This window comes from Coturnix japonica, chromosome 7, assembly GCF_001577835.2.
Source record: "Coturnix japonica isolate 7356 chromosome 7, Coturnix japonica 2.1, whole genome shotgun sequence".
NCBI lineage: Eukaryota > Metazoa > Chordata > Aves > Galliformes > Phasianidae > Coturnix > Coturnix japonica.
The window spans coordinates 19,056,213-19,072,301 of record NC_029522.1 but is presented as its reverse complement, the minus strand read 5'-3'; the positions used below and the strand labels follow the sequence as shown (position 1 = coordinate 19,072,301).

The 16,089-nt window shown below is 52.7% G+C and overlaps 1 protein-coding gene across 3 annotated transcripts in view; it reads right to left on the bottom strand.

Annotated features, from left to right (window-relative positions):
• Window positions 1–13,359, bottom strand: part of LOC107316810 (protein HEG homolog 1) — a 35,131-nt gene extending 21,772 nt beyond the window's left edge. Inside the window, exons 1-6 of one of the 3 annotated variants that reach the window (XM_015868714.2) lie at window positions 12,929–13,359; window positions 2,738–2,947; window positions 1,945–2,238; window positions 1,390–1,680; window positions 737–1,015; window positions 104–427 (exon numbers count right to left, since the gene is read on the bottom strand). In XM_015868714.2, coding sequence (XP_015724200.1) covers window positions 104–427; window positions 737–1,015; window positions 1,390–1,680; window positions 1,945–2,238; window positions 2,738–2,947; window positions 12,929–13,124 — 1,594 coding nt within the window. In that variant the 5' untranslated portion in view covers window positions 13,125–13,359. Of the gene's footprint in view, window positions 1–103; window positions 428–736; window positions 1,016–1,389; window positions 1,681–1,944; window positions 2,239–2,737; window positions 2,948–5,924; window positions 5,944–12,928 lie in introns of those variants that run through there. The other 2 variants (XM_015868712.2, XM_015868713.2) reach the window with 2 other exon arrangements.
• Window positions 13,360–16,089: the final 2,730 nt, after the last annotated feature.

Genomic DNA, 16,089 nt, shown 5'->3' with positions numbered 1-16,089 from the left:
CCAAACTTTCTCCTCCTTAAAAGTATATTCTATGCAGCTGTAATACATTTTGAGATGTGCAGGTAGTGTAGGATAAAGTAACCATCCTCCTTTTACTCCTCACCTATGGAAGGGCCTTCTGCAGGAGAGGGAGAGAGCGGCAGTGAAGGCTCTACTTCAGACTGGCTGGAAGCTGTAGACCCAGGCACTCCATGGGTCTCTCTTACAGAAGAGGCAGGTGATGATCTGACAGTGCCTGAGGTCCCGGTCACACCACTGCTGGAAGCAGCGACTCCTGCTGCCCATCCACTGCTGTTTGTGGCAGACCTTGGAGGTCTCCCCCCACTGCCGGTGGCCGTGGCTGAAATGTAAGCACTGGTGGCAGAGGACACTGAGGTTTCTTTCTCTGTTGTTGATGTGTTGGTTGGCTGGTGGCTGCTTCTGACACCTGAGATACAAGAAAACCAGATTTGAACAATGCATACGGAGTTACACATGTGATGGGTGGTCTTCATATATATATATATGTTTATAAACAGCAACTGCTTTTCTGAGTATGGGAGTTTCAAGTAGGCCATCAGTATTTTTCAGTTTTTCAACTAAAAGCTGAACACTGCTCCCAACCTTCCCCCAGTCCCAGTGCAGCTGCTCATCCAGCACCCACTGATGGTGTTATCTACAGGAGAACAACACAAACTCAGTGACACAAAACCCAACTCAACCACACAGCAGCCACCTTTCAGAACAAACCACCTACCTGCAAATGTGTGTCCAGAGCCAGAGTGCAAGCTGGCAAGCAAAGGTTCTCGGGGGTGTGTAGTGAGGTCTCCCTGCCAGCTGCCAGCTCCATGTGTCCCAGTCCCCAAGGAAGACAAAGTGTCCCCTGAAATGCTGGTGGGGTCAGGGCTGGCGGCAGAGCTCAGAGAGGAACCCAGTGTCCCCACTGTCATGTTGTTGCGCACAGTGGACACATCTGAGTGCAGCATCACCTCTCCAGCAGTTGGGATGCTCCTGGGCTCTTGATTGCTGCGAGAGGCTGAAAAAGGAGAAAAGAAACAGAAAACTGCACAGACTGAAACAGCTGGGAAGGTTTCATCCCAGCAGACAATATATGTGTGAATATTTACTACTGGGAAATCATTAGGGCAGGGAAAAACCAATCTCCACATAGGAACTCCTGAAGTAATAGCTTGCAAAATTCTACTGAAAGTTTTCAAAGAAAATCTATCCTCCTCTTCCAACTAGAATAATATTTATCCATACTTTCATTTCTGTGAAATGTTTTTAAACGTACAGAATGTGCCAAGTACAATATTATTCCTCCTTTCTTTAAAATAGAAAGGATGTATTTTGTTTATAAAGACTCTTTAAATAATGTTCTGGCTTATACAGCTAGCCATCAAAACTCACGCGTGGAGGCACTGCTCGCGTCGGCAAGCAGCAGGTCTGAGGAGGACACAGTGGCCCCGGCTCCCAAAGGTGTCCCAGGAGACAGGATCCGGTACAGAGGGTCAATGGTTTTGGCACCAGCAGTGGAAATCTCTGCCAGATGGACCAGGGTGGTGCTGGCAGACAGAGACCGCAACGTCCTCCCAGTGCTTCTGGTGGCTGTGGTGGACAGGGAGTCACTGGTGGTGTGGAAACCCCAAATTTTCTTCTCCAGTGATGAGCCATAAGATGGTTGGTAGCTGCTTCCAGTGGCTATGGTACAATAAAAGAGCTGGATTTGTGTGTATGAAATTATAAACAGATGGATCCATTTTCTTCCCAGATGCTTACACTGCATGTATGCATATTAAGCAAAGGAAGCTTTCAATCTGGACAAAGTGCTCTTCTGGAAAGACATGAATCTCCTCCATTCAGGGTGTCCCAGGTTACTGCTCATGCAAGATCTATGGCTCACCATCACAAAAGCACTGCACCAAAACCCCCAAGGAAAAGCCTACAAATGGTGGAGTAACTCACCTCTGGAAGTGTTTTTGGAGGTGGGTGATCCTGTGAGCTCAGGGCTTGTGGAACTCTGTGCAGCATCCTCAGGATGCAGTGTGGTGCCTCTTGCACCGGTCTGGGTGCTGGAAGCATGGGGAGAGGAAGGGGGCTGACCAGGGGAGCTGGGCACAGGGGTGCTGGGGAACACGCTGAGGGCCTGTGATGCTGAGGATGAGGACAGAGATGGTCCCAGTGTCAGTGTCCTCTCTGTGTCTACAGGGTGACCAGGAGAAGCCAGTGCCCTCCTGCTTCTCTCCTGCCTTCCAGCAGCTGCAAAGAGTAAGGGAGAAGAGAGAAATTCATCTTCCTGTTGACCACGTTGGGGTTGCAGCAGACTCACCCATAGTGGCACCTGGTGCTACCCTATAGGGTCACAGCAGAATTTCTCACATTTCCTGTATTTATCATAGAACATGCTGCCAGAGGTGCGGCTGGGGACAGAAGGTTTCCATCACCAAAACATGTCAGCATTCCGAAATGTGTCTGCATTTGTGCACAGCAAGGGAAATCCAGATTTATTGCAAACCACTATAAACGTGCAAGGTGGGGAGTGCTCTGCCAGAACACCCAGCAGCTGGCAGCCAGACATCTGTCTGGGATGTGCTCCTGCTGCAGTTCTCAACCAGAAGAACTCAAGGAATTAAAGAACTGAAGACATACTCTTCACTCATATCTCAGCGAGGTGCTTATCTCACCCAAGGGTGATAAGGAAAAAATGGAAACAGGGACAGGGCAAGCAGCACGTGGGAATTTGAACATCAGAACTCACCAGGAGGGGGGCCAGGGCCAGGGGGGCTGCTCCTTGTGCATCCCCCTTGTTGCAAGGAGAAAGTCCTGGTGCTGGAAGGCAGAACAGTGTGCTCTGCCCCTTGCCTGGTGCCAGGCTGCACTGTGGTGAGCTCTATATCCCCCACGAGAGAGCTGGAGGTCTCCATGGCCACATCCAAGCTTCTTCTCATCTGATGGCTGCTGTCGATGACTGAAAGGAAGAGCAAAGAAAAATGAAAATCCCATTGGTGCTGATGTGTGAGGCCAAGCTCTGAGCTCATTTGCACTAGAGAAGGTTCCGCATAATCATAACACAGCCATGACATTTAGTTTTGGATCCCCACCAGTGTAAACTGGATTGACTCGTGGTGCCAAATGTCAAAACCCACTGCTGCGTGAAGGAGCAATGGCATTCAGCACCCCCACATGTTTTGTGTGCATAATGAGGGATAAATCTTTAAAGGAGAGCAACAGTAAAAAGCCAGGCTCCATGTGCCCATCCCAGGACAAAGGGGAGACATGATGGTGTGGATCATCCCAACATCCCATGCTCCACAGCCCTCCCAGAAGCATGCAGGTGGCCATGAGCACAAGTGCCCCTGGTGCAATTTCCACTCCTCTGAAGTCCCTCTGAAAATGACAACAAACACCATAAGCCTTGGCCCCAAACCTCCAGCAAACAGCCTCACAGACAACATGGGGAACTGGCAGAAATCAGCCAGACACTGACCCCTGTGTGCACCAAGCACATCCCACCTTTAAGCTTCACATGACCACAGCCATTAAGAGAAATGTCAGTCTCCCAGCCCAAAGCTGTCACACCGCTTGAGGGACCAGTGTGTGCATTTCCCATTAAAACTAGTCCTGATGTTCACCAGGCAGAGCCAGGCTGTGAGAGGCTCTCTTTGCAAGCAATAGCAAGGTGGCTGGTTTGGGGAGCTGAGTTACAGCACAGTCAGGACAAACAGATCAGATTCCAGCAGATTTCCCAAGGCCTTGGGTTGGCTGAGTGTTGTGAAATGGAAGCACAGGCTGCCCAGGGAGGTGGGCAGAGCTTGAGTTGGGTGAGACCTTTAAAGATCATCTGGTACAACCCCCTTGAAACAAACAGGGATGCCTGCAGGTCCAACAGGTGCTCAGAGACCTGTGCAGCCAGACCTTGAATGTCTCCAGGGACAGAGCACCTACCATCTCTCAAGTGCCTCACCACACTTATTAAAAAACACATTTTCCTTATATCTAATCTAAATCTCCCCTCCTTTAGTTTGACACTATTTTCCTAATCCTACTGCAGCAGGCCTCGCTAAAAAGTCTGTCTCCATCCTTCTTACAGCACCCTTTCAGATACTGAAAGGCCACCCTCAGCACTCCCCACAGCATTCTCCTCTCCAGGCTGAACAGCCCCAGCTCTCAGCCTGTCCTCATAGGAGAGGTGTTCCATGCCTGGGATCATTTCTGTGGATCTTCTCCAACAGCTCCACGTCTCTCCTGTACTGAGGACTCCACCTGTGGATGCAGTGCTCCAGGTGAATGCTCACAGCACAGAGCAGAGGGGCAGGATCCCCTCTCTTACCCCTTTGATGCAGCCCAGGACATGGTGGGCTTTCAGAACACACTGTTGGCTCACATCCACGATTCTATGCAGGGACAGGTGATGAAGACTCAGCTCTGGCTGTGTCCTCAGCCACGGGACAGCACAACACCTAAAACCACAGCACTGCAGCATCTCACAGACATCCCTGGTTCCATCCCGCACTGATTTGAACGCAACGCAACGCAGCCTCCTCCGGCAGCAACGTGGCTACAAGTGCAGAGCCCACATCTGCGGAGTTGCATCATCTCAGCATCACCCGAGGCTCGGGGTGGGGAAAAAGTCATCTAAACTTAGAAAACTCCCGGCTGGCGGGAGGCAAAGCCGAGGAAGGAGCACGGGCTCGGCAGGAGGAGGAGGAGCGGGGGCACGGCGCTGCGTGGGGAGTGCGGTTGCGGATGTCGGGATCATGGGCGGAGGCCGCTTAGGAGCCAAGCGGGGTTGTGCGAACAAAAGCTGCAGCCCTAAATCTGGACCTTCCAGGGAGCGCTGGGATTTTCAGTTTCCTTCCTTGTTCTTGCCCTGAGAGGAGCAGCTCGAGGAGTGGGGGGAGGAGGAAAAGCGGAGCTTAAAAAAATGTTCATGCTCGAGAGTGGTCAGCTCAGCGTAAACACGCCGATAATGTTGCTTCGAGCAGGTCCCTCGTGTGCACTAAGCACGGGAAGAATGCAAGAGGTTTTTCACCACACACACTTAACCCTTTTTGCTAGTTCTTTCAGCATCACAGCCATTTTTCCCCTCCACGATGAGAAATAAGGAAGAAGGATTTCTCTGGCCACCAACTGCTCTAACCCAATGCAGCCGGGGCATCACTCCAGCTACAGACCTTGTGGGTTTCAAGGCCCTCAGTGTGGGCGGCAGCAGCTGGGATGCCGGTGGCCATCTGTCTGTTGGTGTCCATCTGTCCATGCTGCTATGGGGACAGATGCCCAGGGGCTCAGGCTGCACTTCAGCCCTGGGGCTGCACTACCACTGAGGACAATAAGTGCTGGGTTTGCTTTCAACCCTATCTAATAACTCTGAGCTTGTGATTCCACAGGCCTGTGCTCAGAGTTACCATGAGAAAACCAAAAAGCTCATTAATTCCTTTTAAAAGCAGTGCCCTGCAGACCAGACAGAGGGTACTTGGAAATAAAGAGCACTCACAAACCAGGGTCTGCCTCTGAAGGCCAAGGACAAAGCCCACACCATGAGGACAGGATGCTGTCCTGCTTACCCAGGGCTTTCCAGCCTGCACATTTAGTGTTCCAAACAGTGCTCCAAACAGTGCCAGAACCACCCAGGTCCCAGCTCCAGCCCAGGAACCTGCACCTTCTGCTCATTTACTTGGACAGTCTGGGCTTAACGCACAGGTCTCTGGGACCCACACTGGTGGACATCACCGACCCACAGTTGGAGCAGCACCCTGAGCCTCTCTCTAGTCAACGGCTATGGCTTCCACACAGCTTTAGGCAACTGAATTTTAAAAAGCCCTGTTTTACAGCCGAGCCTTTGGAAAATGCTTTCAAACACAAATCTATTTCTAACAAGCTCCCCATACCCTCACACAAACTCCAACAAAACCCCCTGGAGCCAAAAGCACGCAGCTGGCAGACACCTTATTCCCTCTTTAAATCCTTCAGGCTGCTCCCTGACAGCAATGCACCAGGAAAAGTCACCCACGCAGCGCTCCTCACTCCTCTTTCCAGGGATTTAAGGTCCCCCTGGAGCATTCCTGAGCAAAGCCAGCAGTGTGCGCAGAGCCGTACGCGACCCGACATCGCTGCAGCGTTTGCTCCCATCTGAGGACAGTGCTGCTGGAGACCGTCAGACGGCACAGGGAGGAAGTCTGCTGGCAGGGCTCCACCGCAGCGCAGTTGCTAGGTCACTGGAACAATAAAAAGGCAAGAAAAAACATCCTGGCTGCAAAAAGAAAAGAAAAAAAATATATTGGGGGGGAAAAAAAGGGAAAAAAAGTGAAAGAAAATAGCTATGGCAGCTCCATGAGTGTGCACAGCGATGGTGAGGGGGGGTGGAATGAGAGTTGGCTGTGCAGGACAAGGCTGCTGCTGCTTTTATGGGCTCACAACTTCACTTATAAGACAGCCCTTCCTCACACAAATAAGGAATTAATGGAACCGCAGAGTTTGCCTGCAGGGTTTGCGATCGTTAGGAATCTCACCCAGGGCTCACAAGGACAATAGTTCAAGGGAAGGTGACCCTGCTGCTGGCAAGGCCAGATTAATTACTCATCGAATGCTAACGAGAACGCACAGCCTCCCTGCAGCACCCAGGTCCCAGCAGCTGCCCCACACGTATCCGTGGCCATTGGGGCAGAGGGGCTGCTCCAAAGTGGGGTGAGAGCAGCCCACGCATTGCGGGACTCCACTTTGCTTTCTGAGCCTTGCACTTCATTCAGGGCCAGGAGGGAGCATTAGCTCATTCCGCCTGACCTCATGTGTAACAGAAGTCACCAAGTGCAGCTTATTTACTCCCAGCATAAGCTCAGTGCCTTGGATTTGATTTAAGCAGGGAAGAAGAAGAACCAGCCACTGGTGCTGGAGGGCTGGCCAGTGGGGCTGCTCGGTTTGGGATGGCATGGGGGTAGGAAACATGTGAGCCCTTCTACCAGCACATGGGCTGTGCCCAGAGTGGAGGAGAGATCAACAACCACAGAGCATGGTTTAAACCAGAGCTGTGGCAGTTGCACAAGTGGATTGGACAGCGTGGAACAGGGGTTTGGTGCCACAATAGGGCTTAAATAGGATTGTGCTGGGTTTTGGGTTGTTTTGTCTTTTTGTCTTTTTTTTTTTTTTTTTTTTTTTTTTTGGAGGGGCTTTTTAAGCAGCATCACACTGGGAAGGGAGGAACTTGTTCACTCATTGCATAGGAATGGGTTGGGAGCACACAGCCAGCCTGGGAGCTGAGGGCTGCAGACGGGACTGGATGGGGGGAAGGTCCCCAGGCCACTGGGCTGGGAGCTCCAAGCCAGGACTTTGCCCACCATCACTGCACTCCTACTGAGACCTGTGGATTCCCTGGTCTGGGGCCTGCACAGCAACCAAGCCCTGTAGGTGGTGAGGGTCAGTTTACACACAGGTCCGGCATGGGGCAGCAAAGCAAGACCTGTAGGGCTGCCCATACTCACCCCTCTGAAAACACCTTCACAGTGACTGTGCCCCCTGATCAAGTTTCCCTCCTAAGAAACGTCCCTTTAAAAGGGCTTTTATCTACAGGGCTGGCTGCTGCTTTCACCCCGCAGCCCCATTCTGCATCTGCTGAAAGAGCCGATAACATCCCCAAAAGAATTAACATTAGTCCTGTAACCAAACCCAAATCCAACAATGATGAATGTTCTTTCCTTTGAGCTCTCCCAGGCCTGTACCAGGGGTGAGGAGCTCTCTAAGGACGCCTTTGTGAGCTGCAGCCACCGAAACCCTGCTCCTCATCCTCCAGACACAGAGACAATTGTGCCCAGCTCCAGCCCCGAGATAAAGGATGAGTTACAAGAGCAGGACTGTGCTCCACAATTGCAGCCCTTGATCACAGGGATAGAGAACCACACGATTTGTTTGCCAAGGTTTGCACTCCTGGCCGTGCATTGGCACGGCAGCGCCTGGCATAGCTCAGTGCATTCCTCCCTTTTGTTACCTCCTAAACCACCTCCACTTGTCAGCTTAGGAGATCTCGCAGCTATGCAGGGACAAACCTGGCCAGTACTTGTATGTCTTTCTTCCCAGAAGCTTTAGCTACCAGCTGTTATGGTTTCCCTGATAAGAAAGCGTTCTCTTACCGATAATGGCACAGACGCAGCCAGACCACTGTTGAGAGATGCTGAGAAACCCCTCCACAGAGTAAATGTTTGAAAATGCAGTAGATAACCATCTCTGGGGTGATCCTGCAAGGGGAGATGGCTTCAGCTCCCTTCCAAGCCCTGCCTTGTGCTTTTACAGAGCCAAAGCCCAAACCCTTGCAACACCTGAACTCCAACTTACACACACCCCAGAAACGCTGTTCTGCCCCACACCAGCCCTGCTGGGCTGCAGCAATGTGCCACCACCACCCCAACCCCACATTATTCACCCCAGCCCCAGCACAGCATGAGGTTTCACACTGCTCCTCGGGGCTTCAGAGATTTTCCACTGGAGGAAGGGTGTTACCGGCAGTGTCCCGACAGGCGGTGACGCGGGTGATTGTACTGTGCAGCCCCCAAGTTCCTCCCGTGGCAACAGAGGCAGGGTGCTGTGAAAGCTCCTGAGCAAACACAGAAGCAAAACGAAGCCCTCCTTTGCTACCATGGGTCCACAAGAGGCTGCCCAAGTACCCAAAATCCCTGCACAGAGTTTCCTCTGCAGTAGGAGATCCCAGAGAGACTCTCATAGCGGTGGAAATGAAAACGATGTCCAAAGCCTGCAGAAGAACACAGTGACAGATGTCCCAAAGGTGCATGTGTTGCCATGGGGGTGTCACAGCAGCCACCCCATGTCTCTGGGGAGGTGCAGGGAAACACTCCTCAGCCCCTCCCCAGCTAAATCAGCTTTGAGTCAAAAAGGGCATTTCCCTACTGCCTTCATAGCCATAAGCTCCTTTCTCCCTCTCTAATGACAGCCCCAGGTGCTGGCTGGGCCTTCTGGGACAGAAAGACAAACCTTCTGCAGCTCTCAGCACAGATTTCTGGCCACCGTGCAGCATCACCCACAGCTGAGGTGCTGACAGCTGCGGGGGAGATGCTATTTTTTTTATAGCAAAACCAGCTATCAAAGGGCTCAGCATCGGGACAGAGAAGAGTATTTGTATGCCTATGCCCCCTGAAGAGACCTTCCTGCAAGGAGGACAGGCAATGCCAAATGCCTTCATCCAGAGCCACAGCACCACTGGACTGGACGTGGACACCAGCACCACAGGAGATGGGTTGGCTTGCACACTTGGTTCACCAAATAAGAGATATTTCTATTCCCTGTCAGTCTGATGTGGGTTTATCATCTCTTTCTCTCCGACAGCCCTAAAAACAAACTAACTTCTGCCCCACTTTCACACAAGTAGAATTCTGACCCCAGCATCTCCATCAACAAAACCCTGCAGGGTTTCACCTTGCTCCAGCTGCCACTTTTTCAGGATGGGCTCACCATGCACAGCACCAAGAAAAACCTAACAGGAAGCAAGGGATGGGACCCAGCATCCTAACACCTGCATTACAGACCTCACCGCTCTGACCCTAGCACAGGTCCTCGTAAGCAGAACTGGTTCTTATCCTCGCTTTCTCTTTAGCATCCCACTTTGACAGCAGCATTTCTACAACGCAGGCAACAGCTCCACGGGCAGCCTGGAGGAGCTGGAGTTTACAGAGCTTCCTTTACTCGAGGGAACTGCATTTTTCTAAGATTATATTATAACTTGGGCTGGCCGCTCAGTAACGCAACATCATTTCCCTTTTGGGTGGGAAAGTTCTCTCCTTGTCCTCTGATTCGAATGATTTCAGCCCAAAAGGATGAACGTGAGCCTTCTGCATAATCAGAGAGCCGTCAGCCATAGCAGGATGCTATGGTACAGCACAGGGCATTAAAAATGCATGGCTGCTTCTGCACACACACTGGCAACGAGGGCAAGAAGGAAGGGTGGCCAGATGCAACAAACCCATGCTCAGAGGATCGTTAAGGTGGGAAATGACTTCTAGGATCACCAAGTCCAACCGCAGACCCATGCCCGCTGACCATGTGCCACATTGCCACATTTCCACAGCTCCTGAACACTTCCAGGGATGGTGACTCCATCGCCTCCCTGGGCAGCCTGTGCCACTGCATCACCACTCTTCCAGAGCAGAAATGTTTTCTAACATCCAACCTGAACTTCCCCTGGTACAACTTGAGGCCATCGCCTCTCATCTTATGGCTGTTACGTGGGAGAAGAGGCCAACCCCCACTTCACCAAAACCTCCTTTAAGGGAGTTGTAGAGTCATCACATCTCCCCTGAGCCTCTGCTTCACCAGCCTGAAAGAACCCCACTTTCTACTGATGGCCACCCATAGACTTCGTTCCCTCCCTGAGCCTCTGCTTGTAGCCCTCTTGCATCTGCTCCAGATGAATATCCCAGCAAATCAACCTCTAATATTTATGGAAACAGTAAATTACAATGCAAATGTTGCAAAAACTGCTCAGAGAACTAAAAATTTGAATTTGTAATCAGGTCTGTATCCACTGGAAATTGGATTCTGCCTTTTATGCTCAGCTGATCAGGAAAAAGAAAAGCACATTGTGTGACCTACATCTTCAATGGGATGTAAATAACAGCCTGTGTTTGGGATACTGGGGGCTCGTGACAAGCTTGTCCACCAGCTGCAGGCCTTGAATTATCTATTGCACAGCATCAGGGGAATAAAACAAGTGATCATCAATCTGCCCCTAAAGCTTCTTTGCACCACTACAACAGCAGAGGGGTATTGAGACAGGTGCCAGCATGTGGCCGGCCCTTCCATCCCAAAGCCATTCTATGGTTCTGTGACCAAACTCACTGGATGGGGTTGCAGCCCGGGAGCTGCACTGGGAAAGGTTTCTGACCCTAAAGTTGGGATCCCTAACAGAAAAAGGGAGCACATTGCACCACAGGGCTGCAAGGATGGGGGAGAACTTCATTCCTCTAAACCAAACACTCCATCCCAAAACTGGCATCCCCCGGGGTAAGGGATGGCTGCATCACGGGCTGCAGCCAAGCGAAATAACTACAGCAGATGGGATGATCCTAAAGCAGAGATTGCTGCTTGAGAAGAGCAGCATGCAAAAGGCTGCCCAAACACTGTGATCCTGAAAGGTGTGGAGTGGCTCTGGTGATTGCTGCAGGAAAACTGAAAAATCCAGGTGAGTCCAGCACAACAGTACATCTCCCTTCTCTTTTCTATCCTCCTGCTCTCATTTTTTGTGTGCACGCATGTGTACTTCTTCATTCACCCAACCTGAAGGAGCAATGCTCAGCTTACCCAGCTCCACGGGCCTCTGAGCCTGCAGAATGAATGACGCACCCTCCCGCAGCACCAGCTGTGAATGAAGCAGCATCCCGCACCTCTCTGCATTGCTGTGACTGTATGGAGCCGCTTGTAATGCAATGGGAAGTCCAAAGCACTTATGGAGGCAAAACACCACTTTGGTGTGAAGGGACTTCCTTGTGAACACCCCATCCCAGGCAGTTCCTTCCCAGGTCGTTCCTGACCTCACTTCCCAGCCTCACGGAGCCAATGGGGCTGGCGTCCTGCCGGTCACAGCAGGGTGTTACTCCCATATGTGAGATGGGAACGACGTACTTCTGTTTCTCGTGCTCCACAGGGATTGCATTAGGGGCTCAGTGCCTCCTCTGTCCTACTCTCCTTTGGAAGGACTCCTCAAGGTGGTGGAAATGTTGGCAGGATTCAGACCATGGTGGTCCCGTCTGTGCCTACAGCTCGGCCTGAGGGCGGCTCAAGACATCCCATCCCCAGCACCAACCCCTGGTGTGCAGCATGGATCTGTAACTCACAGTGACCCATGGCAGCTGTTAGCACACGGCATCACTTGTTGTGCCATTTGCTGTTATCGCTCCTTCTGGCTCAGGGCTGATGCGAACCATGAACCACCTGTAGCTGTAAACCTCACACCCGCACCCTTTCCTGGCCATGGGTTTGAGAGTTTTTCAGGCTCCAGCAGAGGTGATACGTCTCTCCGTCGGCTCTCAGGAGTCATCAAGGTCACAGGAAAAGACAGCAGAAAGGAATCTGAGATGAAATGGAGCACTTTTTGCTATCCACCAAGAGATCTGCATGACTCTCACCAAACAGCAGCTGAGGACTTGTGCAGGTGGTTGCAGCGTCCATCCCCCTGAGCCTGAAGCAGGTGAGCAGCACTGGCTTGGAAAGAACCCCTGGTGCCTCTGTTGCCGAGTGGGACAGCCCCATGTCCCCTTCTTTGCATCCTCATGGTCCCCACATTGCTTGCACCCTGCTGGAGAGCAGCTCTGACCCAGCCACACACCTTGGTTACCAGGTACAGTGTGATCCTACAGCATCACACTTTGGGCACATGAAGGCAACTCAGGCGTTACAGTTTTGCCACATTTCCTGATGTTTGATAGCTTGAAACAGAGCAAACTTAGCCACAAAGCACAGCATTCTCTTCCCATCAGGGACTAAAAGCTGAGGTTCAGACTAAAAGCTGAGGTTCGTTGTGCCCATCAGGCAGGTGTGCACCAGCGCTCCCAGGGCTTTGCACTGTACCTCCTCCGGCAAACAAGTAAACCCACTTATGTGGCGTCAACCGAAGTGAGCTCTGCTTTTCCTGTGCAAAATGCAGCCTGCCCTCTGCTTGCCCGTGCTGGAAGCAGGCTCAGCATCACTGCCAGAGCAGCTGCCCGGTGCGGAGTACGGGGCAGGGGGTGCAGCAGTGGGGAGGCTGCAGTAAGGCTGGAGAGGGCTGGGTATCGGCGGGCGAGCACCCACGCAGCCTCCGAGCCCACTCGCTCCCAGCAACGCGTCGACGCCTTCCCCCGCACGTTCCCTTAGCAAACCCGAACCACCCTTAAGAACACGGGGCCGGGCGGCTCGGGCAGCCCACGCGTGAAGCAGGACCCGACACGCCGACCATCCCCGTGTCCCCACTCACCCGGGCGGTCGTGTCCCGCGGCGGGAGGCGAGCAGGGCCGGCCGAGGCGGCTGCGGGGCGGCTGCGGCGGAGGAGGAGGAGGAGGAGGAAGGCGCCGGGGGGGAGCGAGGGGCAGCGACCCGGCCGGCGGGGCCAGCCCGAGCCCCAGCAGCAGCAGCAGCAGCAGCAGCAGCAGCAGGGAGCAGGCTGCCGGCATGGCGCTGGGGACGGGACGGGGAGCGGGGTGTGCTGCCGGGGCTGGAGGGAGCGGCTCACATGCCCGGAGCGGGGCGATGGGGAACGGAGGAAAACGGCAGAGGGCAGCTGCCCCGGGAAGGGGGCGGCCGCGGTCCGGCCTCAGCAGCGCGGGGTGCCCATGGCGGCACGGGGGGGCCCGGCCAGCGGCAGCCTGCGGCCAAGTGCCGGCGCCCGAAAGTAAAAGGGCAGGCGGCCGAGGCTCCTCCTCGAGCCTGACATCACCCGGCGCGGCCCCGCACGGCTCGGCACGGCCCCCCCGCCCGGCCCGGTCTCCCACCCCCCCTCCATCCCCGCTCGTCCGCACTATTTTTATCCGTCCCCTATTGTCGGCAGAGCCCCGCTCCCTGCTCGGGCAGCTCCGTGCCCGCTGCCGCAGAGGTTCGGGCTGCGCGGTGCTCCCCTCTCGGTGGGATCTGCACCACGGATCGGAGCGGACGGAACCCGGCCGGGTTCGGGCAGCGCTGCTCCACCGGAAAGTTTCTTTCCGGCTGAGCGCGGTGAGAGTTAAGTGGCCCCGAACTCCGTTCCCACCGAGGCTGCGGCAAGTCCTTGCCAAAGGACCACAAATCTTTTATTGGTTATAAAGCGAACCCGCTCTCCTTTAAATTCCAGCAGCAGTTTCTCGCTGTGGTCAATTTCCCAGGCTGGGCTGTACGGGAGGCAGAGGATTTCCCTTTATTGTTCTGAAATTCCCTTTCATAACTCCACGCTGTCGGCTATGCTGTGTGCAGTGTGCACTGTGGCAGTGCTCTGCGCCACTACTGGCAGCCCCCAGCCCACGATTCACTGCCCCACGACCCCAACCTATCCCCATCTCCTCCATTGGGTGCCCAGACATCTTTTGCTTTCCTCCCTCAGTTAGTTCAGATTTCCATGAGCCACTTCTACCCAAACAGAATCCAACGCTTCAGACCACAGCAACAAATGGCAATCCCCCAAATACAAGACAAATAATGCTGGTTCGATCCATAGTCCCCAGCTCCCACCTTCTCCCTTCCCCAGGAGCAAAAGCAAACAGCTCCGTGACAAATCCAAACCCCCGAAGGCTTCTTTCCACCCAAAAGGTGGCACTGATGAGCCCACGCAAGCACGCAAACTACATTGGCTTGTCCAGTTGATAGTACCTAGAAATGGGGATATCGTGACCCCTGTTATTCCAGGTTTCTCTGAAATGAACCAACAGATCACAACCACACTTCTAATTGCAGCTGGGGACATCTGAGTGGCCCAGGAACTGCTGGCAACGAGCTGCACCACACACAGAATCACCGAATTACTGGAGTTAGAGGGGACACCTAAAGGCCAACCCCCCTGCAATGAGCAGGGACACCTACAGCTCCATCAGGTGTTCAGAGCCCTGTCCACCCTGACCATAGATGTCCCCAGGGACAGAGCATCCACCACCTGTCCAGGCTGCATCAGCATTTGGATGCACCAATTCCCTATGGAACACATCATAGAAAGAGCCCTAAACCAGAAATCAGAGAAACCAACACCCTGCCAAGGAATGTACTGCCATGAGTTAAAGCTTGTGTGAGGAGCTGAGAAGTATTCTGATACCTTGGGGGAAGACATGGGGCAGGAGTTCAAACATTTGGAGATATCTTTTTATATGAAATAAATGGCTCCCCATTCCTATAAGTACTTCTCATCCTCTGAAGCTGTAAATCCAGCAGGCAGGAAATGCAGTATCAAGTGCTTTTCCAAAAAGCCTCAATAAATTCTTCCTACTGTTTTACCCAACAGGCACAGCGAGAACAAACTCAGCAGCATGCAGACACAGAATAAACATCAACGAACACACAGCCATGAAGAAAGCAGGACCAGATTTGAATGCTCCCATGGCCATAATGGATCCCACTAAAGAACCAGCATGGCAGACCCCTACTGACCCTCCCTTGCAGGCAGTGAATGCCCTCTTCCCAAAATTCCCATTAAAAGCATCACACCTCAGGAGGTGGCCATAGGGAAGTTACATCCATCCTCTTGCCATTGCGATCACCAGCAGGACAAAAGCACCACAATGGAAGCCAATGCCATCAAAAGATATTTACCATCACAGCCAAACTGTCCCCTCACTGTCCCAACTTAGTCACAAGCACCTGGGAAGGAAACACGGATGGCTTCTTTGTATTCCCCAAATGCACTCCTTTCCCCACCAGATATCCAATTTGCCAAGGCTTTGTGGCTGAAAAGGTAAAGCTACCACATTTTCCTGCCACGTTATTTCACTCCCACATTTGCCACTTCACTAAAGGATATCCCTGCACTGAAGAAATCATCTCATGAGGAACCCCAGTATTCCTAAGCCCCAGATCTAACATAACTACATAAAGCATGATGGATGGTGTGTGCTGACCAGCAGAATCCCACCATCAATCTGTGTTAGGGGAGGAAAAACCCCATTTGGTTTTGTTTCTTCTTGCTTTCCACATCCCAGCCCAAGGGACTGGAGTCACACAGCACAATTTGCCAGGTTCTGCACTGTTTGACCCTAAAATCACAGAAAAGCACAAGAGTTTTGAGAGAAGAGGCACCTCTATAACACCTCACCGGGATTCAGCTCACTGGTCACTCCCGATCAGTTCTCCAGGAACCCTCCCCAGCCCCAGCACAGAACTCCTGCAGCTCGCTTGAAACACAGCCCAGATCTGTCCCGAGCTTGGAGCAGGCTCATAAACCTCAGACAAGTTTTCAGCTGATGATGAATTAAGGTACAAAGTGAATAGTTTCTGCTCCTGGAATTTGTTATTAAAAGTCCCAAGTTTCCAAAGCGGACAGATAGTTCCTAACCCAATAATTAATTACCTTCTCCGTCTCCTCTCGATGCTGTAAGCCATCCATTAATGGATCCCAATCATCCAAAAGGCACTTAGCACCTGAACATTTTTCTCTGCACGCCGGGGGTAGTGGTGCTCAATTGA